This window comes from Oncorhynchus mykiss, chromosome 21 (genome assembly GCF_013265735.2).
Source record: "Oncorhynchus mykiss isolate Arlee chromosome 21, USDA_OmykA_1.1, whole genome shotgun sequence".
NCBI classification, from domain to species: domain Eukaryota; kingdom Metazoa; phylum Chordata; class Actinopteri; order Salmoniformes; family Salmonidae; genus Oncorhynchus; species Oncorhynchus mykiss.
Genome location: NC_048585.1, coordinates 742,272 through 770,000, shown reverse-complemented (window position 1 = coordinate 770,000; position 27,729 = coordinate 742,272). Strand labels below are relative to the sequence as shown.

The 27,729-nt window shown below is 44.6% G+C and overlaps 1 protein-coding gene across 1 annotated transcript in view; it reads left to right on the top strand.

The window, feature by feature from the left end:
- Nucleotides 1-27,729, top strand: part of cacna2d4a (calcium channel, voltage-dependent, alpha 2/delta subunit 4a) — a 199,640-nt gene that overhangs the window by 15,374 nt on the left and 156,537 nt on the right. The window contains exons 8-15 of the mRNA XM_036958447.1: nt 3,278-3,367; nt 4,605-4,718; nt 5,511-5,589; nt 16,848-16,981; nt 25,936-26,013; nt 26,433-26,513; nt 26,668-26,829; nt 27,421-27,492. Of these exons, the coding sequence (XP_036814342.1) occupies nt 3,278-3,367; nt 4,605-4,718; nt 5,511-5,589; nt 16,848-16,981; nt 25,936-26,013; nt 26,433-26,513; nt 26,668-26,829; nt 27,421-27,492 (810 nt within the window). The remainder of the gene's footprint in view (nt 1-3,277; nt 3,368-4,604; nt 4,719-5,510; nt 5,590-16,847; nt 16,982-25,935; nt 26,014-26,432; nt 26,514-26,667; nt 26,830-27,420; nt 27,493-27,729) is intronic.

The window sequence follows — 27,729 nt, the reverse complement described above, 5'->3', positions numbered from 1 at the left end:
CCCTCCCTCCCTCCCTCCCTCCCTCTATCCCTCCCTCCCTCCCTCCCTCCCTCCCTCCCTCCCTCCCTCCCTCCCTCCCTCCCTCCCTCCCTCCCTCCCTCTATCCCTCCCTCCCTCTATCCCTCCCTGTCTCTATCCCTCCCTCCCTCCCTCTCTCTATCCCTCCCTCTATCCCTCCCTCCCTCCCTCTATCCCTCCCTCTCTCTATCCCTCCATCTCGCTATCCCTCCCTCCCTCCCTCTATCCCTCCATCTCTCTATCCCTCCCTCCCTCCCTCTATCCACCTCTCCTCTGCCTCCTTCAGTATTATCTCTCTCTTCCCCTTTCTCTCCCCCATATGGCCTCAACTCCTTTCATTGTATTCCTGTCTTTCCCCTCCTCTCCCCCATATGGCCTCAACTCCTTTCATTGTATTCCTGTCTTCCACCTCCTCTCCCCCATATGGCCTCAACTCATTTCAGCCCATTTCTCCTTTCTTTATTTCCTTCCTCCCCCGACCCTCCTCTCCTATTCTCCCTGTCTCTTTTCTGTCTGTCTGGCATCACACCTGCTGTGGAGTTCAGTCTATTGTTTGTTGTTGGGTCAGGTATCACACCTGCTGTGGAGTTCAGTCTATTGTTTGTTGTTGGGTCAGGTATCACACCTGCTGTGGAGTTCAGTCTATTGTTTGTTGTTGGGTCAGGTATCACACCTGCTGTGGAGTTCAGTCTATTGTTTGTTGTTGGGTCAGGTATCACACCTGCTGTGGAGTTCAGTCTATTGTTTGTTGTTGGGTCAGGTATCACACCTGCTGTGGAGTTCAGTCTATTGTTTGTTGTTGGGTCAGGTATCACACCTGCTGTGGAGTTCAGTCTATTGTTTTTTGTTGGGTCAGGTATCACACCTGCTGTGGAGTTCAGTCTATTGTTTGTTGTTGGGTCAGGTATCACACCTGCTGTGGAGTTCAGTCTATTGTTTGTTGTTGGGTCAGGTATCACACCTGCTGTGGAGTTCAGTCTATTGTTTGTTGTTGGGTCAGGTATCACACCTGCTGTGGAGTTCAGTCTATTGTTTTTTGTTGGGTCAGGTATCACACCTGTTGTGGAGTTCAGTCTATTGTTTGTTGTTGGGTCAGGTATCACACCTGCTGTGGAGTTCAGTCTATTGTTTGTTGTTGGGTCAGGTATCACACCTGCTGTGGAGTTCAGTCTATTGTTTGTTGTTGGGTCAGGTATCACACCTGCTGTGGAGTTCAGTCTATTGTTTGTTGTTGGGTCAGGTATCACACCTGCTGTGGAGTTCAGTCTATTGTTTGTTGTTGGGTCAGGTATCACACCTGTTGTGGAGTTCAGTCTATTGTTTGTTGTTGGGTCAGGTATCACACCTGCTGTGGAGTTCAGTCTATTGTTTGTTGTTGGGTCAGGTATCACACCTGTTGTGGAGTTCAGTCTATTGTTTGTTGTTGGGTCAGGTATCACACCTGTTGTGGAGTTCAGTCTATTGTTTGTTGTTGGGTCAGGTATCACACCTGCTGTGGAGTTCAGTCTATTGTTTGTTGTTGGGTCAGGTATCACACCTGTTGTGGAGTTCAGTCTATTGTTTGTTGTTGGGTCAGGTATCACACCTGCTGTGGAGTTCAGTCTATTGTTTGTTGTTGGGTCAGGTATCACACCTGTTGTGGAGTTCAGTCTATTGTTTGTTGTTGGGTCAGGTATCACACCTGTTGTGGAGTTCAGTCTATTGTTTGTTGTTGGGTCAGGTATCACACCTGCTGTGGAGTTCAGTCTATTGTTTGTTGTTGGGTCAGGTATCACACCTGTTGTGGAGTTCAGTCTATTGTTTGTTGTTGGGTCAGGTATCACACCTGTTGTGGAGTTCAGTCTATTGTTTGTTGTTGGGTCAGGTATCACACCTGTTGTGGAGTTCAGTCTATTGTTTGTTGTTGGGTCAGGTATCACACCTGCTGTGGAGTTCAGTCTATTGTTTGTTGTTGGGTCAGGTATCACACCTGTTGTGGAGTTCAGTCTATTGTTTGTTGTTGGGTCAGGTATCACACCTGTTGTGGAGTTCAGTCTATTGTTTGTTGTTGGGTCAGGTATCACACCTGCTGTGGAGTTCAGTCTATTGTTTGTTGTTGGGTCAGGTATCACACCTGTTGTGGAGTTCAGTCTATTGTTTGTTGTTGGGTCAGGTATCACACCTGCTGTGGAGTTCAGTCTATTGTTTGTTGTTGGGTCAGGTATCACACCTGTTGTGGAGTTCAGTCTATTGTTTGTTGTTGGGTCAGGTATCACACCTGCTGTGGAGTTCAGTCTATTGTTTGTTGTTGGGTCAGGTATCACACCTGTTGTGGAGTTCAGTCTATTGTTTGTTGTTGGGTCAGGTATCACACCTGTTGTGGAGTTCAGTCTATTGTTTGTTGTTGGGTCAGGTATCACACCTGTTGTGGAGTTCAGTCTATTGTTTGTTGTTGGGTCAGGTATCACACCTGTTGTGGAGTTCAGTCTATTGTTTGTTGTTGGGTCAGGTATCACACCTGTTGTGGAGTTCAGTCTATTGTTTGTTGTTGGGTCAGGTATCACACCTGTTGTGGAGTTCAGTCTATTGTTTGTTGTTGGGTCAGGTATCACACCTGTTGTGGAGTTCAGTCTATTGTTTGTTGTTGGGTCAGGTATCACACCTGCTGTGGAGTTCAGTCTATTGTTTGCATGCATGCAATTGGCATGCTGACTGCAGGAATGTCCACCAAAGCTGTTGCCAGATAATTTAATGTTAATTTCTCTACCATAAGCCACCTCCAATCTTTTATTTTTAAATTTGGCAGTACGATTAATTTCAATTGACTGATTTCCTCATATGAACTGTAACTCATGTTTATATTTTTGCTCCGTTTAAATTAAGTAGTCTCTCCCCCCCCCCTCTCTCTCTCCCCCCCCCCCCCCCTCTCTCTCTCCCCCCCCCTCTCTCTCTCCCCCTCTCTCTCTCGCTGGCTCTCTCTCTCTCTTCCCCCCCTCTCTCTCTCTCCCCCTCTCTCTCTCTCTGTCTCCCCCCCTCTCTCTCTCCCCCTCTCTCTCTCTCTGTCTCCCCCCTCTCTCTCTCCCCCCCCCCTCTCTCTCTCCCCCCCTATCTCTCTCCCCCTCTCTCTCGCTCCCCCCCCTCTCTCCCCCCTCTCTCTCTCTCTCCCCCCCCCCTCTCTCCCCCCTCTCCCTCTCTCCCCCCTCTCTCTCTCTCTCCCCCCCTCTCTCCCCCCTCTCTCTCTCTCCCCCCCCGTCTCTCTCCCCCGTCTCTCTCTCTGCAGCACTTCAAGTTGCTGGTTGAGGAGCTCCAGGTGAAAGGGGAGGGGAAAGTCAAGAAGGCCATGAAGGAATCCTTCAAGATCCTCAATGAGGTTTGTCTTCTTCGGTGTTTAGACATATCATCCTCAGTCTTTGAAGGAATTCATTTATCTCCATCCAGCTCTGCAAGGAATGATACTGTGTGCGTAGCGCGTGTGTGTGCGTTGCGCGCGTGTGTGTGTGCGTGGCGTGGCGCGTGTGTGTGTGCGTGCGCACGTGTGTGTGTGCGTGGCGCACGTGTGTGTGTGCGTGGCGCATGTGTGTGTGTGCGTGGCGCGTGTGTGTATGTGCGTGGCGCGTGTGTGTGTGTGGGTGGCGCGTGTGTCTGTGTGTGCGTGGCGCGCGTGTGTGTGTGTGGCGCGTGTGTGTGTGTGGGTGGCGCGTGTGTCTGTGTGTGCGTGGCGCGCGTGTATGTGCGTGGCGCGTGTGTGTGTGTGTGGCGCGTGTGTGTGTGTGTGGCGCGCGTGTGTGTGTGTGTGTGTCACAAACCGGAAGTTCGTAACAAAAAGGGACACAACGTGGCGATAAGGAATAACAAAATATATTTATTAACTGAAGACAACTAAATACAACTAACAATGGTGTGTGTAGTCAGTAATCAGTCGTGTGAGGGAATGTTTACGTGCATAAATGTGATAATGAGGGGTGCTGGAAGGTGCCAAAGCAAACAAACGGCCACAAAAATGCCACAACCAAAATCTAACAATGTGTCTGCATGGAGTGAGTCTCCTCCATGAATGGGGAAGAGGTGTATTTATCCCGGGAGACACCCGGGCCCAGGTGTGTCTGTATGGAGAGAGTCTCCTCCATGACTGGGGAAGAGGTGTATTTATCCCGGGACACACCCAGGCCCAGGTGTGTCCCTCCCGGCTCCGCCCACCGACATCCTAATAAGGAAAACAAGAGCAAAGAGAAAGAATACGGCAGACAGAGTGCGAGGGTCGTCACAATGTGTGTGTCTCTGTGTGTCTCTGTGTGTCTCTGTGTGTCTGTGTGTGTCTCTGTGTGTCTCTGTGTGTCTCTGTGTGTCTCTGTGTGTCTCTGTGTGTCTCTGTGTGTCTCTGTGTGTCTGTGTGTCTCTGTGTGTCTCCGTGTCTCTGTGTGTCTCTGTGTGTCTCTGTGTGTCTCTGTGTGTCTCTGTGTGTCTCCGTGTGTCTCCGTGTGTCTCCGTGTGTCTCCGTGTGTCTCTGTGTGTCTCCGTGTCTCTGTGTGTCTCTGTGTGTCTCTGTGTGTTTCCGTGTGTCTCTGTGTGTCTCTGTGTGTCTCTGTGTGTCTGTGTGTGTCCTCTAGGCTGCATCGTTGGGTCAGGGTAGTCTGTGTAACCAGGCCATCATGCTGATCACTGACGGGGCCATGGAGGATTATGAGGAAGTGTTTCAGGAGTTCAACTGGCCAGAACGCAGGGTAACCAACGTTACACACACACGCGAACGCACGCACACACGTGTCAGAAACCTCTTTCTCTTTTGGAGGGATTTTGAGACAAGGGAGGGATGACTAGGTGACACTAAGACATGGGAGGTATGACTAGGTGACACTAAGACATGGGAGGTATGACTAGGTGACACTAAGACAAGGGAGATATGACTAGGTGACACTAAGACAAGGGAGGTATGACTAGGTGACACTAAGACATGGGAGGTATGACTAGGGAGGTATGACTAGGTGACACTAAGACATGGGAGGTATGACTAGGTGACACTAAGACAAGGGAGATATGACTAGGTGACACTAAGACATGGGAGGTATGACTAGGGAGGTATGACTAGGTGACACTAAGACATGGGAGGTATGACTAGGTGACACTAAGACAAGGGAGGTATGACTAGGTGACACTAAGACAAGGGAGGTATGACTAGGTGACACTAAGACAAGGGAGGTATGACTAGGTGACACTAAGACATGGGAGGTATGACTAGGTGACACTAAGACATGGGAGGTATGACTAGGTGACACTAAGACATGGGAGGGGTGACTAGGTGACACTAAGACATGAGAGGTATGACTAGGTGACACTAAGACAAGGGAGGTATGACTAGGTGACACTAAGACATGGGAGGTATGACTAGGTGACACTAAGACATGGGAGGTATGACTAGGTGACACTAAGACATGGGAGGTATGACTAGGTGACACTAAGACATGGGAGGTATGACTAGGTGACACTAGGTGCTGAAAACAATTTGTCTTTTTCAGGTGCGTGTTTTTACTTACCTTATTGGTCGAGAGGTGACCTTCGCTGACACTGTGAAGTGGATTGCCTGCAACAATAAAGGTAATTCTCTAATGCGCCCCTACAACCCACTGTATAGCAGTAACCCTGTTCTACAACCCACTGTATAGCAGTAACCCTGTTCTACAACCCACTGTATAGCAGTAACCCTGTTCTACAACCCACTGTATAGCAGTAACCCTGTTCTACAACCCACTGTATAGCAGTAACCCTGTTCTACAACCCACTGTATAGCAGTAACCCTGTTCTACAACCCACTGTATAGCAGTAACCCTGTTCTACAACCCCACTGTATAGCAGTAACCCTGTTCTACAACCCACTGTATAGCAGTAACCCTGTTCTACAACCCACTGTATAGCAGTAACCCTGTTCTACACCCCTACAACCCACTGTATAGCAGTAACCCTGTTCTACAACCCCACTGTATGGCAGTAACCCTGTTCTACAACCCACTGTATAGCAGTAACCCTGTTCTACAACCCACTGTGTAGCAGTAACCCTGTTCTACAACCCCACTGTATAGCAGTAACCCTGTTCTACAACCCACTGTATAGCAGTAACCCTATTCTACACCCCTACAACCGACTGTATAGCAGTAACCCTGTTCTACACCCCACTGTATAGCAGTAACCCTGTTCTACAACCGACTGTATAGCAGTAACCCTGTTCTACAACCCACTGTATAGCAGTAACCCTGTTCTACACCCCTACAACCCACTGTACAGCAGTAACCCTGTTCTACACCCCTACAACCGACTGTATAGCAGTAACCCTGTTCTACACCCCTACAACCGACTGTATAGCAGTAACCCTGTTCTACACCCCTACAACCCACTGTATAGCAGTAACCCTGTTCTACAACCCACTGTATAGCAGTAACCCTGTTCTACAACCCACTGTATAGCATTAACCCTATTCTACAACCCACTGTATAGCAGTAACCCTATTCTACACCCCTACAACCGACTGTATAGCAGTAACCCTGTTCTACACCCCTACAACCCACTGTATAGCAGTAACCCTGTTCTACAACCCACTGTATAGCAGTAACCCTGTATTACAACCCACTGTATAGCAGTAACCCTGTTCTACAACCCCACTGTATAGCAGTAACCCTGTTCTACAACCCACTGTATAGCAGTAACCCTGTTCTACAACCCACTGTATAGCAGTAACCCTGTTCTACAACCCACTGTATGGCAGTAACCCTGTTCTACAACCCACTGTATAGCAGTAACCCTGTTCTACAACCTACTGTATAGCAGTAACCCTGTTCTACAACCCACTGTATAGCAGTAACCCTGTTCTACAACCCACTGTATGGCAGTAACCCTGTTCTACAACCCACTGTATAGCAGTAACCCTGTTCTACAACCCACTGTATAGCAGTAACCCTGTTCTACAACCCACTGTATAGCAGTAACCCTGTTCTACAACCCACTGTATAGCAGTAACCCTGTTCTACAACCCACTGTATAGCAGTAACCCTGTTCTACAACCCACTGTATAGCAGTAACCCTGTTCTACAACCCACTGTATAGCAGTAACCCTGTTCTACAACCCACTGTATAGCAGTAACCCTATTCTACAACCCACTGTATAGCAGTAACCCTGTTCTACAACCCACTGTATAGCAGTAACCCTGTTCTACAACCCCACTGTATAGCAGTAACCCTGTTCTACAACCCACTGTATAGCAGTAACCCTGTTCTACAACCCACTGTATAGCAGTAACCCTGTTCTACAACCCACTGAATAGCAGTAACCCTGTTCTACACCCCTACAACCCACTGTATAGCAGTAACCCTGTTCTACAACCCTACAACCCACTGTATAGCAGTAACCCTGTTCTACAACCCACTGTATAGCAGTAACCCTGTTCTACAACCCACTGTATAGCAGTAACCCTGTTCTACAACCCACTGTATAGCAGTAACCCTATTCTACAACCCACTGTATAGCAGTAACCCTGTTCTACAACCCACTGTATAGCAGTAACCCTGTTCGACAACCCACGGTATAGCAGTAACCCTGTTCCACAACCCACGGTATAGCAGTAACCCTGTTCTACACCCCTACAACCCACTGAATAGCAGTAACCCTGTTCTACACCCCTACAACCCACTGTATAGCAGTAACCCTGTTCTACAACCCTACAACCCACTGTATAGCAGTAACCCTGTTCCACAACCCACGGTATAGCAGTAACCCTGTTCTACACCCCTACAACCCACTGTATAGCAGTAACCCTATTCTACAACCCACTGTATAGCAGTAACCCTGTTCTACAACCCACGGTATAGCAGTAACCCTGTTCTACACCCCTACAACCCACTGTATAGCAGTAACCCTGTTCTACAACCCACAGTATAGCAGTAACCCTGTTCTACAACCCACTGTATAGCAGTAACCCTGTTCTACAACCCACTGTATAGCAGTAACCCTATTCTACAACCCACTGTATAGCAGTAACCCTATTCTACAACCCACTGTATAGCAGTAACCCTGTTCTACAACCCACTGTATAGCAGTAACCCTATTCTACAACCCCACTGTATAGCAGTAACCCTGTTCTACAACCCACTGTATAGCAGTAACCCTGTTCTACACCCCTACAACCCACTGTATAGCAGTAACCCTGTTCTACAACCCACTGTATAGCAGTAACCCTGTTCTACACCCCTACAACCCACTGTATAGCAGTAACCCTATTCTACAACCCACTGTATGGCAGTAACCCTGTTCTACAACCCACTGTATAGCAGTAACCCTGTTCTACAACCCCACTGTATGGCAGTAACCCTATTCTACAACCCACTGTATAGCAGTAACCCTGTTCTACAACCCCACTGTATAGCAGTAACCCTGTTCTACAACCCACTGTAAAGCAGTAACCCTGTTCTACAACCCCACTGTATAGCAGTAACCCTGTTCTACAACCCACTGTATAGCAGTAACCCTGTTCTACACCCCTACAACCGACTGTATAGCAGTAACCCTGTTCTACAACCCACTGTATAGCAGTAACCCTGTTCTACACCCCTACAACCCACTGTATAGCAGTAACCCTGTTCTACACCCCACTGTATAGCAGTAACCCTGTTCTACAACCCACTGTATAGCAGTAACCCTGTTCTACACCCCACTGTATAGCAGTAACCCTGTTCTACAACCCACTGTATAGCAGTAACCCTGTTCTACAACCCACTGTATAGCAGTAACCCTGTTCTACACCCCTACAACCCACTGTATAGCAGTAACCCTGTTCTACACCCCTACAACCCACTGTATAGCAGTAACCCTGTTCTACACCCCAATGTATAGCAGTAACCCTGTTCTACAACCCACTGTATAGCAGTAACCCTGTTCTACACCCCTACAACCCACTGTATAGCAGTAACCCTGTTCTACAACCCACTGTATAGCAGTAACCCTGTTCTACAACCCACTGTATAGCAGTAACCCTGTTCTACAACCCACTGTATAGCAGTAACCCTGTTCTACAACCCACTGTATAGCAGTAACCCTGTTCTACACCCCTACAACCCACTGTATAGCAGTAACCCTGTTCTACAACCCACTGTATAGCAGTAACCCTGTTCTACACCCCTACAACCAACTGTATAGCAGTAACCCTGTTCTACAACCCACTGTATAGCAGTAACCCTGTTCTACAACCCACTGTATAGCAGTAACCCTGTTCTACAACCCACTGTATAGCAGTAACCCTGTTCTACACCCCACTGTATAGCAGTAACCCTGTTCTACAACCCACTGTATAGCAGTAACCCTGTTCTACACCCCTACAACCCACTGTATAGCAGTAACCCTGTTCTACACCCCACTGTATAGCAGTAACCCTGTTCTACACCCCTACAACCCACTGTATAGCAGTAACCCTGTTCTACACCCCACTGTATAGCAGTAACCCTGTTCTACACCCCTACAACCCACTGTATGGCAGTAACCCTGTTCTACACCCCACTGTATAGCAGTAACCCTGTTCTACACCCCTACAACCCACTGTATAGCAGTAACCCTGTTCTACACCCCACTGTATAGCAGTAACCCTGTTCTGCACCCCACTGTATAGCAGTAACCCTGTTCTACACCCCTACAACCCACTGTATAGCAGTAACCCTGTTCTACACCCCACTGTATAGCAGTAACCCTGTTCTGCACCCCTACAACCCACTGTAAAGCAGTAACCCTGTTCTACACCCCTACAACCCACTGTATAGCAGTAACCCTGTTCTACAACCCACTGTATAGCAGTAACCCTGTTCTACAACCCACTGTATAGCAGTAACCCTGTTCTACAACCCACTGTATAGCAGTAACCCTGTTCTACACCCCACTGTATAGCAGTAACCCTGTTCTACACCCCACTGTATAGCAGTAACCCTGTTCTGCACCCCTACAACCCACTGTATAGCAGTAACCCTGTTCTACAACCCACTGTATTGCAGTAACCCTGTTCTACAACACCCTGTATAGCAGTAACCCTGTTCTGCAGGTCTCTTTGCAGCGCTGCATCTTCTGTGACCCCTCATCCTGACCCAGTAAAATATGACCCCTCATCCTGACCCAGTAAAATATGACCCCTCATCCTGACCCTGCAGAACATGACCCCTCATCCTGACCCAGTCAAATATGACCCCTCATCCTGACCCAGGTAAACATGACCCCTCATCCTGACCCAGTAAAATATGACCCCTCATCCTGACCCAATAAAATATGACCCCTCATCCTGACCCAGTAGAACATGACCCCTCATCCTGACCCAGTCAAATATGACCCCTCATCCTGACCCAGTAAAATATGACCCCTCATCCTGACCCAGTAGAACATGACCCCTCATCCTGACCCAGTCAAATATGACCCCTCATCCTGACCCAGTCAAATATGACCCCTCATCCTGACCCAGCAGAACATGACCCCTCATCCTGACCCAGCAGAACATGACCCCTCATCCTGACCCAGCAGAACATGACCCCTCATCCTGACCCAGTCAAATATGACCCCTCATCCTGACCCAGTCAAATATGACCCCTCATCCTGACCCAGGTAAATATGACCCCTCATCCTGACCCAGGTAAATATGACCCCTCATCCTGACCCAGTAGAACATGACCCCTCATCCTGACCCAGTAGAACATAACCCATCATCCTAACCCAGTAGAATATGACCCCTCATCCTGACCCAGTCAAATATGACCCCTCTTCCTGACCCAGTCAAATATGACCCCTCATCCTGACCCAGTCAAATATGACCCCTCATCCTGACCCAGTCAAATATGACCCCTCATCCTGACCCAATAAAACATGACCCCTCATCCTGACCCAGTCAAATATGACCCCTCATCCTGACCCAGTCAAATGTGCTCTATATGAATAGACAGTAATCAGTCTTAATCGACATCCATAGCAACACAGTCCTCCCATCTGTATGTAGTGAGACATAGTAACACAGTCCTCCCAACTGTATGTAATGAGACATAGTAACACAGTCCTCCCATCTGTATAATCACTGCATGTAGTGAGACATAGTAACACAGTCCTCCCATCTGTATGTAGTGAGACATAGCAACACAGTCCTCCCATCTGTATAATCACTATATGTAGTGAGACATAGTAACACAGTCCTCCCATCTGTATAATCACTATATGTAGTGAGATAGTAACACAGTCCTCCCATCTGTATGTAGTGAGACATAGCAACACAGTCCTCCCATCTGTATGTAGTGAGACATAGCAACACAGTCCTCCCATCTGTATGTAGTGAGACATAGCAACACAGTCCTCCCATCTGTATGTAGTGAGACATAGCAACACAGTCCTCCCATCTGTATGTAGTGAGACATAGCAACACAGTCCTCCCATCTGTATGTAATGAGACATAGTAACACAGTCCTCCCATCTGTATGTAGTGAGACATAGCAACACAGTCCTCCCATCTGTATGTAATGAGACATAGTAACACAGTCCTCCCATCTGTATGTAGTGAGACATAGCAACACAGTCCCCCCATCTGTATGTAATGAGACATAGTAACACAGTCCTCCCATCTGTATGTAGTGAGACATAGCAACACAGTCCTCCCATCTGTATGTAATGAGACATAGTAACACAGTCCTCCCATCTGTATAATCACTATATGTAGTGAGACATAGTAACACAGTCCTCCCATCTGTATAATCACTATATGTAGTGAGACATAGTAACACAGTCCTCCCATCTGTATAATCACTATATGTAGTGAGACATAGCAACACAGTCCTCCCATCTGTATGTAGTGAGACATAGTAACACAGTCCTCCCATCTGTATAATCACTATATGTAGTGAGACATAGTAACACAGTCCTCCCATCTGTATAATCACTATATTTAGTGAGACATAGCAACACAGTCCTCCCATCTGTATGTAGTGAGACATAGTAACACAGTCCTCCCATCTGTATAATCACTATATGTAGTGAGACATAGTTACACAGTCCTCCCATCTGTATAATCACTATATGTAGTGAGACATAGTAACACAGTCCTCCCATCTGTATGTAGTGAGATAGTAACACAGTCCTCCCATCTGTATGTAGTGAGACATAGCAACACAGTCCTCCCATCTGTATGTAATGAGACATAGTAACACAGTCCTCCCATCTGTATGTAGTGAGACATAGCAACACAGTCCTCCCATCTGTATGTAATGAGACATAGTAACACAGTCCTCCCATCTGTATGTAGTGAGACATAGCAACACAGTCCTCCCATCTGTATGTAATGAGACATAGTAACACAGTCCTCCCATCTGTATAATCACTATATGTAGTGAGACATAGTAACACAGTCCTCCCATCTGTATAATCACTATATGTAGTGAGACATAGTAACACAGTCCTCCCATCTGTATAATCACTATATGTAGTGAGACATAGCAACACAGTCCTCCCATCTGTATGTAGTGAGACATAGTAACACAGTCCTCCCATCTGTATAATCACTATATGTAGTGAGACATAGTAACACAGTCCTCCCATCTGTATAATCACTATATTTAGTGAGACATAGCAACACAGTCCTCCCATCTGTATGTAGTGAGACATAGTAACACAGTCCTCCCATCTGTATAATCACTATATGTAGTGAGACATAGTTACACAGTCCTCCCATCTGTATAATCACTATATGTAGTGAGACATAGTTACACAGTCCTCCCATCTGTATAATCACTATATGTAATGAGACATAGTAACACAGTCCTCCCATCTGTATGTAGTGAGACATAGTTACACAGTCCTCCCATCTGTATAATCACTGCATGTAGTGAGACATAGTAACACAGTCCTCCCATCTGTATAATCACTATATGTAGTGAGACATAGTAACACAGTCCTCCCATCTGTATAATCACTATATGTAGTGAGACATAGCAACACAGTCCTCCCATCTGTATGTAGTGAGACATAGTAACACAGTCCTCCCATCTGTATAATCACTATATGTAGTGAGACATAGTAACACAGTCCTCCCATCTGTATAATCACTATATGTAGTGAGACATAGTTACACAGTCCTCCCATCTGTATAATCACTATATGTAGTGAGACATAGTAACACAGTCCTCCCATCTGTATGTAGTGAGATAGTAACACAGTCCTCCCATCTGTATGTAGTGAGACATAGTAACACAGTCCTCCCATCTGTATAATCACTATATGTAGTGAGACATAGTTACACAGTCCTCCCATCTGTATAATCACTATATGTAATGAGACATAGTAACACAGTCCTCCCATCTGTATGTAGTGAGACATAGTTACACAGTCCTCCCATCTGTATAATCACTGCATGTAGTGAGACATAGTAACACAGTCCTCCCATCTGTATAATCACTATATGTAGTGAGACATAGTAACACAGTCCTCCCATCTGTATGTAGTGAGATAGTAACACAGTCCTCCCATCTGTATGTAGTGAGACATAGTAACACAGTCCTCCCATCTGTATAATCACTTTATGTAGTGAGACATAGTTACACAGTCCTCCCATCTGTATAATCACTATATGTAATGAGACATAGTAACACAGTCCTCCCATCTGTATGTAGTGAGACATAGTTACACAGTCCTCCCATCTGTATAATCACTGCATGTAGTGAGACATAGTAACACAGTCCTCCCATCTGTATAATCACTATATGTAGTGAGACATAGTAACACAGTCCTCCCATCTGTATAATCACTATATGTAGTGAGACATAGCAACACAGTCCACCCATCTGTATGTAGTGAGACATAGTAACACAGTCCTCCCATCTGTATAATCACTATATGTAGTGAGACATAGTAACACAGTCCTCCCATCTGTATAATCACTATATGTAGTGAGACATAGTTACACAGTCCTCCCATCTGTATAATCACTATATGTAGTGAGACATAGTAACACAGTCCTCCCATCTGTATGTAGTGAGATAGTAACACAGTCCTCCCATCTGTATGTAGTGAGACATAGTAACACAGTCCTCCCATCTGTATAATCACTATATGTAGTGAGACATAGTTACACAGTCCTCCCATCTGTATAATCACTATATGTAATGAGACATAGTAACACAGTCCTCCCATCTGTATGTAGTGAGACATAGTTACACAGTCCTCCCATCTGTATAATCACTGCATGTAGTGAGACATAGTAACACAGTCCTCCCATCTGTATAATCACTATATGTAGTGAGACATAGTAACACAGTCCTCCCATCTGTATAATCACTGTATGTAGTGAGACATAGTAACACAGTCCTCCCATCTGTATGTAGTGAGAAATAGTAACACAGTCCTCCCATCTGTATAATCACTGTATGTAGTGAGACATAGTTACACAGTCCTCCCATCTGTATGTAGTGAGACATAGTAACACAGTCCTCCCATCTGTATGTAGTGAGAAATAGTAACACAGTCCTCCCATCTGTATAATCACTATATGTAGTGAGACATAGTAACACAGTCCTCCCATCTGTATAATCACTGTATGTAGTGAGACATAGTAACACAGTCCTCCCATCTGTATGTAGTGAGAAATAGTAACACAGTCCTCCCATCTGTATAATCACTGTATGTAGTGAGACATAGTTACACAGTCCTCCCATCTGTATGTAGTGAGACATAGTAACACAGTCCTCCCATCTGTATGTAGTGAGACATAGTAACACAGTCCTCCCATCTGTATGTAGTGAGACATAGTAACACAGTCCTCCCATCTGTATGTAGTGAGACATAGTAACACAGTCCTCCCATCTGTATGTAGTGAGACATAGTAACACAGTCATCCCATCTGTATAATCACTGTATGTAGTGAGACATAGTAACACAGTCCTCCCATCTGTATAATCACTATATGTAGTGAGACATAGTAACACCGTCCTCCCATCTGTATGTAGTGAGACATAGTAACACAGTCCTCCCATCTGTATAATCACTATATGTAGTGAGACATAGTAACACAGTCCTCCCATCTGTATAATCACTATATGTAGTGAGACATAGTAACACAGTCCTCCCATCTGTATGTAGTGAGACATAGTAACACAGTCCTCCCATCTGTATGTAGTGAGACATAGTAACACAGTCCTCCCATCTGTATAATCACTATATGTAGTGAGATATAGTAACACAGTCCTCCCATCTGTATAATCACTATATGTAGTGAGAAATAGTAACACAGTCCTCCCATCTGTATGATCACTATATGTAGTGAGACATAGTAACACAGTCCTCCCATCTGTATGTAGTGAGACATAGTAACACAGTCCTCCCATCTGTATAATCACTATATGTAGTGAGACATAGTAACACAGTCCTCCCATCTGTATAATCACTATATGCAGTGAGACATAGTAACACAGTCCTCCCATCTGTATGTAGTGAGACATAGTAACACAGTCCTCCCATCTGTATAATCACTATATGTAGTGAGACATAGTAACACAGTCCTCCCATCTGTATGTAGTGAGACATAGTAACACAGTCCTCCCATCTGTATAATCACTATATGTAGTGAGACATAGTTACACAGTCCTCCCATCTGTATGTAGTGAGACATAGTAACACAATCCTCCCATCTGTATGATCACTGTATGTAGTGAGACATTGTAACACAGTCCTCCCATCTGTATAATCACTGTATGTAGTGAGACATAGTAACACAGTCCTCCCATCTGTATGTAGTGAGACATAGTAACACAGTCCCCCCATCTGTATGTAGTGAGATAGTAACACAGTCCTCCCATCTGTATGTAGTGAGATAGTAACACAGTCCTCCCATCTGTATGTAGTGAGATAGTAACACAGTCCTCCCATCTGTATGTAGTGAGACATAGTAACACAGTCCTCCCATCTGTATGTAGTGAGACATAGTAACACAGTCCTCCCATCTGTATGTAGTGAGACATAGTAACACAGTCCTCCCATCTGTATGTAGTGAGACATAGTAACACAGTCCTCCCATCTGTATGTAGTGAGACATAGCAACACAGTCCTCCCATCTGTATGTAATGAGACATAGCAACACAGTCCTCCCATCTGTATGTAGTGAGACATAGCAACACAGTCCTCCCATCTGTATGTAGTGAGACATAGCAACACAGTCCTCCCATCTGTATGTAATGAGACATAGTAACACAGTCCTCCCATCTGTATAATCACTGCATGTAGTGAGACATAGTAACACAGTCCTCCCATCTGTATGTAGTGAGACATAGTAACACAGTCCTTCACTCTTCAATCCCAATGACAGGGGCAGGAGGGCTTAATGGAGTGTTGTTATAACTGGTTTATCCCCTGTAAGCCTGAACACCAGCCTACCCTGTACAACAACACAACACTGTCTGAATCCTTTTCATTATGTGACTGCTGCGAATCTACACTCAGTCTGAATACTCCACCAATACCACAGTGATAGATCATTAATCCTGTGTGCGGTAGAGAGAGAGAGATTACTGCTGTGTTTGCATACTCTGGGCTGGAAAAAGAGAGAGAATAAATGGTCAGGATTAGCTGTGCTAATAGCTGTGCTGCCCTCCTGTGGACGATGAGGATAATGCACCCCACTAATAATCATCTTAACATGTGGACTGAGCTCAACACAAACACTCACTTATCACTGTCAATTATACCCCAAAGCCCATCTGCTAATGCAGCTCTCTCTGTGTGTGTGTGTGTGTGTGTGTGTGTGTGTGTGTGTGTGTGTGTGTGTGTGTGTGTGTATTGTCATATACCCTGTATACCTTGTCCCATACAGGTTACTACACACACGTCTCCACGCTGGCCGATGTTCAGGAGAACGTCATGGAGTACCTTCACGTTCTGAGTCGACCAATGGTCATCAACCATGATCATGACATCATCTGGACAGAGGCTTACATGGACAGTGCGGTGAGATTCTCTCTCTCCTCTCTCTTTTTTTCTGTCCGTCTCTGCCTCTCTCTCTCTTTGTCTGTCTCTCTCTCTTTCTGACCCTCACAGTGTCTCGCATTCTGTCTCTCTCCCGGTCTCTCTCTTTGTATCTCATTTTGATCTGTTTCTCTGTTTGTCTTCATCTGTATATTGTTTTATCTTATGTCTCCATTTCCATGTCTTCTGTTCTGTTGTTTGTCTGTTCTCTCCTTCTCATCTGTGTCTTGTTCTCTCTCTCTCTCTGTCTCTCTCTCTCTCTCTCTCTCTTTCGCTCTCTTTCTCTCTGTCTCACTCACTCACTCACTCACTCACTCACTCACTCACTCACTCACTCACTCACTCCCTCCCTCCCTCCCTCCCTCACTCACTCCGCCAGCTGCCCAACACAGCAGAGGTAAAGTCTGGGCTCTGTCTAACCCTTTAGAGATCTTTAGTAAAGGTTCCATAGAAAGTGTTCACTAGCTCCTCAGCTTTTCACATGTAGCTGTTAGAAAATAGCTGCTAGTTTGGTCCAGGAAACAGTTGTATTATAGAACTAGATCATGTTGGAGCTCTCCATTTCATTGTACTGTGTACTCTACGCTGTAAACTTGGATTGGCTAGATGTGTTTATAGTGTCAGACACTAACTAGTCTTCCTCTGTACCTGACAGTAGATGTGTTTATAGTGTCAGACACTAGTCTTCCTCTGTACCTGACAGTAGATGTGTTTATAGTGTCAGACACTAGTCTTCCTCTGTACCTGACAGTAGATGTGTTTATAGTGTCAGACACCAACTAGTCTTCCTCTGTACCTGACAGTAGATGTGTTTATAGTGTCAGACACTAACTAGTCTTCCTCTGTACCTGACAGTAGATGTGTTTATAGTGTCAGACACTAACTAGTCTGCCTCTGTACCTGACAGTAGATGTGTTTATAGTGTCAGACACTAACTAGTCTTCCTCTGTACCTGACAGTAGATGTGTTTATAGTGTCAGACACTAACTAGTCTTCCTCTGTACCTGACAGTAGATGTGTTTATAGTGTCAGACACTAACTAGTCTTCCTCTGTACCTGACAGTAGATGTGTTTATAGTGTCAGACACTAGTCTTCCTCTGTACCTGACAGTAGATGTGTTTATAGTGTCAGACACTAGTCTTCCTCTGTACCTGACAGTAGATGTGTTTATAGTGTCAGACACTAGTCTTCCTCTGTACCTGACAGTAGATGTGTTTATAGTGTCAGACACCAACTAGTCTTCCTCTGTACCTGACAGTAGATGTGTTTATAGTGTCAGACACTAACTAGTCTTCCTCTGTACCTGACAGTAGATGTGTTTATAGTGTCAGACACTAACTAGTCTTCCTCTGTACCTGACAGTAGATGTGTTTATAGTGTCAGACACTAACTAGTCTTCCTCTGTACCTGACAGTAGATGTGTTTATAGTGTCAGACACTAACTAGTCTTCCTCTGTACCTGACAGTAGATGTGTTTATAGTGTCAGACACTAACTAGTCTTCCTCTGTACCTGACAGTAGATGTGTTTATAGTGTCAGACACCAACTCGTCTTCCTCTGTACCTGACAGTAGATGTGTTTATAGTGTCAGACACTAGTCTTCCTCTGTACCTGACAGTAGATGTGTTTATAGTGTCAGACACTAGTCTTCCTCTGTACCTGACAGTAGATGTGTTTATAGTGTCAGACACCAACTCGTCTTCCTCTGTACCTGACAGTAGATGTGTTTATAGTGTCAGACACTAGTCTTCCTCTGTACCTGACAGTAGATGTGTTTATAGTGTCAGACACTAGTCTTCCTCTGTACCTGACAGTAGATGTGTTTATAGTGTCAGACACTAGTCTTCCTCTGTACCTGACAGTAGATGTGTTTATAGTGTCAGACACTAACTAGTCTTCCTCTGTACCTGACAGTAGATGTGTTTATAGTGTCAGACACTAGTCTTCCTCTGTACCTGACAGTAGATGTGTTTATAGTGTCAGACACTAGTCTTCCTCTGTACCTGACAGTAGATGTTTTTATAGTGTCATACACTAACTAGTCTTCCTCTGTACCTGACAGTAGATGTGTTTATAGTGTCAGACACTCGTCTTCCTCTGTACCTGACAGTAGATGTGTTTATAGTGTCAGACACTAACTAGTCTTCCTCTGTACCTGACAGTAGATGTGTTTATAGTGTCAGACACTAACTAGTCTTCCTCTGTACCTGACAGTAGATGTGTTTATAGTGTCAGACACCAACTCGTCTTCCTCTGTACCTGACAGTAGATGTGTTTATAGTGTCAGACACTAACTAGTCTGCCTCTGTACCTGACAGTAGATGTGTTTATAGTGTCAGACACTAACTAGTCTTCCTCTGTACCTGACAGTAGATGTGTTTATAGTGTCAGACACTCGTCTTCCTCTGTACCTGACAGTAGATGTGTTTATAGTGTCAGACACTAACTAGTCTTCCTCTGTACCTGACAGTAGATGTGTTTATAGTGTCAGACACTAACTAGTCTTCCTCTGTACCTGACAGTAGATGTGTTTATAGTGTCAGACACCAACTCGTCTTCCTCTGTACCTGACAGTAGATGTGTTTATAGTGTCAGACACTAACTAGTCTTCCTCTGTACCTGACAGTAGATGTGTTTATAGTGTCAGACACTAACTAGTCTTCCTCTGTACCTGACAGTAGATGTGTTTATAGTGTCAGACACTAGTCTTCCTCTGTACCTGACAGTAGATGTGTTTATAGTGTCAGACACTAGTCTTCCTCTGTACCTGACAGTAGATGTGTTTATAGTGTCAGACACTAGTCTTCCTCTGTACCTGACAGTAGATGTGTTTATAGTGTCAGACACCAACTAGTCTTCCTCTGTACCTGACAGTAGATGTGTTTATAGTGTCAGACACTAACTAGTCTTCCTCTGTACCTGACAGTAGATGTGTTTATAGTGTCAGACACTAACTAGTCTTCCTCTGTACCTGACAGTAGATGTGTTTATAGTGTCAGACACTAACTAGTCTTCCTCTGTACCTGACAGTAGATGTGTTTATAGTGTCAGACACTAACTAGTCTTCCTCTGTACCTGACAGTAGATGTGTTTATAGTGTCAGACACTAACTAGTCTTCCTCTGTACCTGACAGTAGATGTGTTTATAGTGTCAGACACCAACTCGTCTTCCTCTGTACCTGACAGTAGATGTGTTTATAGTGTCAGACACTAGTCTTCCTCTGTACCTGACAGTAGATGTGTTTATAGTGTCAGACACTAGTCTTCCTCTGTACCTGACAGTAGATGTGTTTATAGTGTCAGACACCAACTCGTCTTCCTCTGTACCTGACAGTAGATGTGTTTATAGTGTCAGACACTAGTCTTCCTCTGTACCTGACAGTAGATGTGTTTATAGTGTCAGACACTAGTCTTCCTCTGTACCTGACAGTAGATGTGTTTATAGTGTCAGACACTAGTCTTCCTCTGTACCTGACAGTAGATGTGTTTATAGTGTCAGACACTAACTAGTCTTCCTCTGTACCTGACAGTAGATGTGTTTATAGTGTCAGACACTAGTCTTCCTCTGTACCTGACAGTAGATGTGTTTATAGTGTCAGACACTAGTCTTCCTCTGTACCTGACAGTAGATGTTTTTATAGTGTCATACACTAACTAGTCTTCCTCTGTACCTGACAGTAGATGTGTTTATAGTGTCAGACACTCGTCTTCCTCTGTACCTGACAGTAGATGTGTTTATAGTGTCAGACACTAACTAGTCTTCCTCTGTACCTGACAGTAGATGTGTTTATAGTGTCAGACACTAACTAGTCTTCCTCTGTACCTGACAGTAGATGTGTTTATAGTGTCAGACACCAACTCGTCTTCCTCTGTACCTGACAGTAGATGTGTTTATAGTGTCAGACACTAACTAGTCTGCCTCTGTACCTGACAGTAGATGTGTTTATAGTGTCAGACACTAACTAGTCTTCCTCTGTACCTGACAGTAGATGTGTTTATAGTGTCAGACACTAACTAGTCTTCCTCTGTACCTGACAGTAGATGTGTTTATAGTGTCAGACACTAGTCTTCCTCTGTACCTGACAGTAGATGTGTTTATAGTGTCAGACACCAACTAGTCTTCCTCTGTACCTGACAGTAGATGTGTTTATAGTGTCAGACACTAACTAGTCTTCCTCTGTACCTGACAGTAGATGTGTTTATAGTGTCAGACACTAACTAGTCTTCCTCTGTACCTGACAGTAGATGTGTTTATAGTGTCAGACACTCGTCTTCCTCTGTACCTGACAGTAGATGTGTTTATAGTGTCAGACACTAGTCTTCCTCTGTACCTGACAGTAGATGTGTTTATAGTGTCAGACACCAACTCGTCTTCCTCTGTACCTGACAGTAGATGTGTTTATAGTGTCAGACACTAGTCTTCCTCTGTACCTGACAGTAGATGTGTTTATAGTGTCAGACACCAACTCGTCTTCCTCTGTACCTGACAGTAGATGTGTTTATAGTGTCAGACACTAACTAGTCTGCCTCTGTACCTGACAGTATATGTGTTTATAGTGTCAGACACTAACTAGTCTTCCTCTGTACCTGACAGTAGATGTGTTTATAGTGTCAGACACTAACTAGTCTTCCTCTGTACCTGACAGTAGATGTGTTTATAGTGTCAGACACTAACTAGTCTGCCTCTGTACCTGACAGTAGATGTGTTTATAGTGTCAGACACTAACTAGTCTGCCTCTGTACCTGACAGTAGATGTGTTTATAGTGTCAGACACTAACTAGTCTGCCTCTGTACCTGACAGTAGATGTGTTTATAGTGTCAGACACTAACTAGTCTTCCTCTGTACCTGACAGTAGATGTGTTTATAGTGTCAGACACTAACTAGTCTTCCTCTGTACCTGACAGTAGATGTGTTTATAGTGTCAGACACTAACTAGTCTTCCTCTGTACCTGACAGTAGATGTGTTTATAGTGTCAGACACTAGTCTTCCTCTGTACCTGACAGTAGATGTGTTTATAGTGTCAGACACTCGTCTTCCTCTGTACCTGACAGTAGATGTGTTTATAGTGTCAGACACTAGTCTTCCTCTGTACCTGACAGTAGATGTGTTTATAGTGTCAGACACTAGTCTTCCTCTGTACCTGACAGTAGATGTGTTTATAGTGTCAGACACTAACTAGTCTTCCTCTGTACCTGACAGTAGATGTGTTTATAGTGTCAGACACTAACTAGTCTTCCTCTGTACCTGACAGTAGATGTGTTTATAGTGTCAGACACCAACTCGTCTTCCTCTGTACCTGACAGTAGATGTGTTTATAGTGTCAGACACTAGTCTTCCTCTGTACCTGACAGTAGATGTGTTTATAGTGTCAGACACTAACTAGTCTTCCTCTGTACCTGACAGTAGATGTGTTTATAGTGTCAGACACTAGTCTTCCTCTGTACCTGACAGTAGATGTGTTTATAGTGTCAGACACTAACTAGTCTTCCTCTGTACCTGACAGTAGATGTGTTTATAGTGTCAGACACCAACTCGTCTTCCTCTGTACCTGACAGTAGATGTGTTTATAGTGTCAGACACTAACTAGTCTTCCTCTGTACCTGACAGTAGATGTGTTTATAGTGTCAGACACTAGTCTTCCTCTGTACCTGACAGTAGATGTGTTTATAGTGTCAGACACTAGTCTTCCTCTGTACCTGACAGTAGATGTGTTTATAGTGTCAGACACCAACTCGTCTTCCTCTGTACCTGACAGTAGATGTGTTTATAGTGTCAGACACTAACTAGTCTTCCTCTGTACCTGACAGTAGATGTGTTTATAGTGTCAGACACTAACTAGTCTTCCTCTGTACCTGACAGTAGATGTGTTTATAGTGTCAGACACTAACTAGTCTTCCTCTGTACCTGACAGTAGATGTGTTTATAGTGTCAGACACTAACTAGTCTTCCTCTGTACCTGACAGTAGATGTGTTTATAGTGTCAGACACTAACTAGTCTTCCTCTGTACCTGACAGTAGATGTGTTTATAGTGTCAGACACCAACTCGTCTTCCTCTGTACCTGACAGTAGATGTGTTTATAGTGTCAGACACTAGTCTTCCTCTGTACCTGACAGTAGATGTGTTTATAGTGTCAGACACTAACTAGTCTTCCTCTGTACCTGACAGTAGATGTGTTTATAGTGTCAGACACTAACTAGTCTTCCTCTGTACCTGACAGTAGATGTGTTTATAGTGTCAGACACCAACTAGTCTTCCTCTGTACCTGACAGTAGATGTGTTTATAGTGTCAGACACTAACTAGTCTTCCTCTGTACCTGACAGTAGATGTGTTTATAGTGTCAGACACTAACTAGTCTTCCTCTGTACCTGACAGTAGATGTGTTTATAGTGTCAGACACTAGTCTTCCTCTGTACCTGACAGTAGATGTGTTTATAGTGTCAGACACTAGTCTTCCTCTGTACCTGACAGTAGATGTGTTTATAGTGTCAGACACTAGTCTTCCTCTGTACCTGACAGTAGATGTGTTTATAGTGTCAGACACTAACTAGTCTTCCTCTGTACCTGACAGTAGATGTGTTTATAGTGTCAGACACTAGTCTTCCTCTGTACCTGACAGTAGATGTGTTTATAGTGTCAGACACTAGTCTTCCTCTGTACCTGACAGTAGATGTGTGTATAGTGTCAGACACTAGTCTTCCTCTGTACCTGACAGTAGATGTGTTTATAGTGTCAGACACTAGTCTTCCTCTGTACCTGACAGTAGATGTATTTATAGTGTCAGACACTAGTCTTCCTCTGTACCTGACAGTAGATGTGTTTATAGTGTCAGACACCAACTAGTCTTCCTCTGTACCTGACAGTAGATGTGTTTATAGTGTCAGACACTAACTAGTCTTCCTCTGTACCTGACAGTAGATGTGTTTATAGTGTCAGACACTAACTAGTCTTCCTCTGTACCTGACAGTAGATGTGTTTATAGTGTCAGACACTAGTCTTCCTCTGTACCTGACAGTAGATGTGTTTATAGTGTCAGACACTAGTCTTCCTCTGTACCTGACAGTAGATGTGTTTATAGTGTCAGACACTAGTCTTCCTCTGTACCTGACAGTAGATGTGTTTATAGTGTCAGACACTAACTAGTCTTCCTCTGTACCTGACAGTAGATGTGTTTATAGTGTCAGACACTAAATAGTCTTCCTCTGTACCTGACAGTAGATGTGTTTATAGTGTCAGACACTAACTAGTCTTCCTCTGTACCTGACAGTAGATGTGTTTATAGTGTCAGACACTAACTAGTCTTCCTCTGTACCTGACAGTAGATGTGTTTATAGTGTCAGACACTAGTCTTCCTCTGTACCTGACAGTAGATGTGTTTATAGTGTCAGACACTAACTAGTCTTCCTCTGTACCTGACAGTAGATGTGTTTATAGTGTCAGACACCAACTCGTCTTCCTCTGTACCTGACAGTAGATGTGTTTATAGTGTCAGACACCAACTCGTCTTCCTCTGTACCTGACAGTAGATGTGTTTATAGTGTCAGACACTAGTCTTCCTCTGTACCTGACAGTAGATGTGTTTATAGTGTCAGACACTAGTCTTCCTCTGTACCTGACAGTAGATGTGTTTATAGTGTCAGACACTAACTAGTCTTCCTCTGTACCTGACAGTAGATGTGTTTATAGTGTCAGACACTAGTCTTCCTCTGTACCTGACAGTAGATGTGTTTATAGTGTCAGACACTAGTCTTCCTCTGTACCTGACAGTAGATGTGTTTATAGTGTCAGACACCAACTCGTCTTCCTCTGTACCTGACAGTAGATGTGTTTATAGTGTCAGACACTAGTCTTCCTCTGTACCTGACAGTAGATGTGTTTATAGTGTCAGACACTAACTAGTCTTCCTCTGTACCTGACAGTAGATGTGTTTATAGTGTCAGACACCAACTAGTCTTCCTCTGTACCTGACAGTAGATGTGTTTATAGTGTCAGACACTAGTCTTCCTCTGTACCTGACAGTAGATGTGTTTATAGTGTCAGACACTAACTAGTCTTCCTCTGTACCTGACAGTAGATGTGTTTATAGTGTCAGACACTAGTCTTCCTCTGTACCTGACAGTAGATGTGTTTATAGTGTCAGACACTAACTAGTCTTCCTCTGTACCTGACAGTAGATGTGTTTATAGTGTCAGACACTAACTAGTCTTCCTCTGTACCTGACAGTAGATGTGTTTATAGTGTCAGACACTAGTCTTCCTCTGTACCTGACAGTAGATGTGTTTATAGTGTCAGACACCAACTAGTCTTCCTCTGTACCTGACAGTAGATGTGTTTATAGTGTCAGACACTAACTAGTCTTCCTCTGTACCTGACAGTAGATGTGTTTATAGTGTCAGACACTAGTCTTCCTCTGTACCTGACAGTAGATGTGTTTATAGTGTCAGACACTAACTAGTCTTCCTCTGTACCTGACAGTAGATGTGTTTATAGTGTCAGACACTAGTCTTCCTCTGTACCTGACAGTAGATGTGTTTATAGTGTCAGACACTAGTCTTCCTCTGTACCTGACAGTAGATGTGTTTATAGTGTCAGACACTAGTCTTCCTCTGTACCTGACAGTAGATGTGTTTATAGTGTCAGACACTAGTCTTCCTCTGTACCTGACAGTAGATGTGTTTATAGTGTCAGACACTAGTCTTCCTCTGTACCTGACAGTAGATGTGTTTATAGTGTCAGACACTAACTAGTCTTCCTCTGTACCTGACAGTAGATGTGTTTATAGTGTCAGACACTAACTAGTCTTCCTCTGTACCTGACAGTAGATGTGTTTATAGTGTCAGACACTAACTAGTCTTCCTCCGTACCTGACAGTATATGTGTTTATAGTTTCCCAGTGGTATCAGACACTAACTGTGTTCCTGTTCCTTCCCAGCTGTTCAACACACAGGCTCAGAGCCTGCTCCTCATGACCTCTGTGGCCATGCCTGTGTTCAGCAAGAAGAAGGAGACGGTGAGTGGGGGTCTGGGCTGAGTCCCATAGGGCTCTGGTCAAAAGTAGTCCACTATATAGGTAATAGGGCTCTGGTCAAAAGTAGTCAACTATATAGGGAATAGGGCTCTGGTCTAAAGTAGTGCACTATATGGAGAATAGGGCTCTGGTTAAAAGTAGTCCACTATATAGGGAATAGGGCTCTGGTCTAAAGTAGTGCACTATATAGTAAATAGGGCTCTGGTCTAAAGTAGTGCACTATATAGGGAATAGGGCTCTGGTCTAAAGTAGTGCACTATATAGGGAATAGGGTTCCGTTTGGGACGCATACCCTACAGTGGAGCTAAATCAACAACGCAATTAATGACAGGCCGGGGCTGAGTCATGGTACTGTAGGCTAATGGACCCATCCTTGTCTCTCTCTGTCTTTCTGCATCCAGCTGTCTCATGGTATTCTGCTGGGGGTGGTGGGGACTGATGTTCCTCTGAGAGAACTGATGAGGCTGGCTCCTAGATACAAGGTACCAACAACCCTTCATCTCTTAGAACAACACGTTCCTGTCGTCTTTGATGTCCTTCTACAGAGCTGTCTGCTCTGTACTGCACCTTAACGACTGTCTGACCTCTCTGACCCCTCTTTCATGAGATCCATGTCTCCCTGTGTGTCTCCTATAGCTGGGTGTCCATGGTTACGCCTTCCTCAACACCAACAACGGTTATATCCTCGCCCACCCTGCCCTCCGACCCCTGTATAAGGAGGGAAAGAAGCTGAAGCCAAAACCCAACTACAACAGTGTTGATCTGGCTGAGGTGGAGTGGGAGGACACGGATGAGACGGTGAGTAATCACACACACACACACGCGCGCACGCACGCACGCACATACACATACACATACACACACAAGCACAGGCATAAAAGCACACACAAACACACACAGGCACACGCAAACATACACACACACAAGCACACGCACACAGGCATGAAGGCACACGCACACAGACACACACACACACAAGCACACGCACACAGGCATGAAGGCACACACACACACACACACACACACACACACACATACACACACAGGCACACGCACACAGGCACACACACACTCACAAATACACACTCAGGCACACACTCACAAATACACACTCAGGCACACACACACACACTCACAAATACACACTCAGGCACACACACACAGACACACACATACACACACACACACAAGCACACACACACAGGCATAAAGGCACACACACACACACACATACACACACACACACACACACACACACACACACACACACACACACACACACACAGAACATACACACACACACACACACACACACACACATTCACACTTTTCTTATTCACAGCCACAGAAGACCGTCTCTGATTGTGGCCGTGTGTATTTTCCTTCCAGTTGAGGACTGCCATGGTAAAAGGAGAGACAGGTACTCTGTCCTTAGACGTCAGAGCCACTGTAGAGAAAGGGGTAAGTTATTATTAACACAGCAGTAGACCCAGTACAATATAACATTACATAGTTATTAACACAGCATAGTTATTAACACAGCATAGTTATTATTAACACAGCAGTAGACCCAGTACAAGGTGACATTACATAGTTATTAACACAGCAGTAGTCCCAGTACAAGGTGACATTACATAGTTATTAACACAGCAGTAGTCCCAGTACAAGGTGACATTACATAGTTATTAATACAGCAGT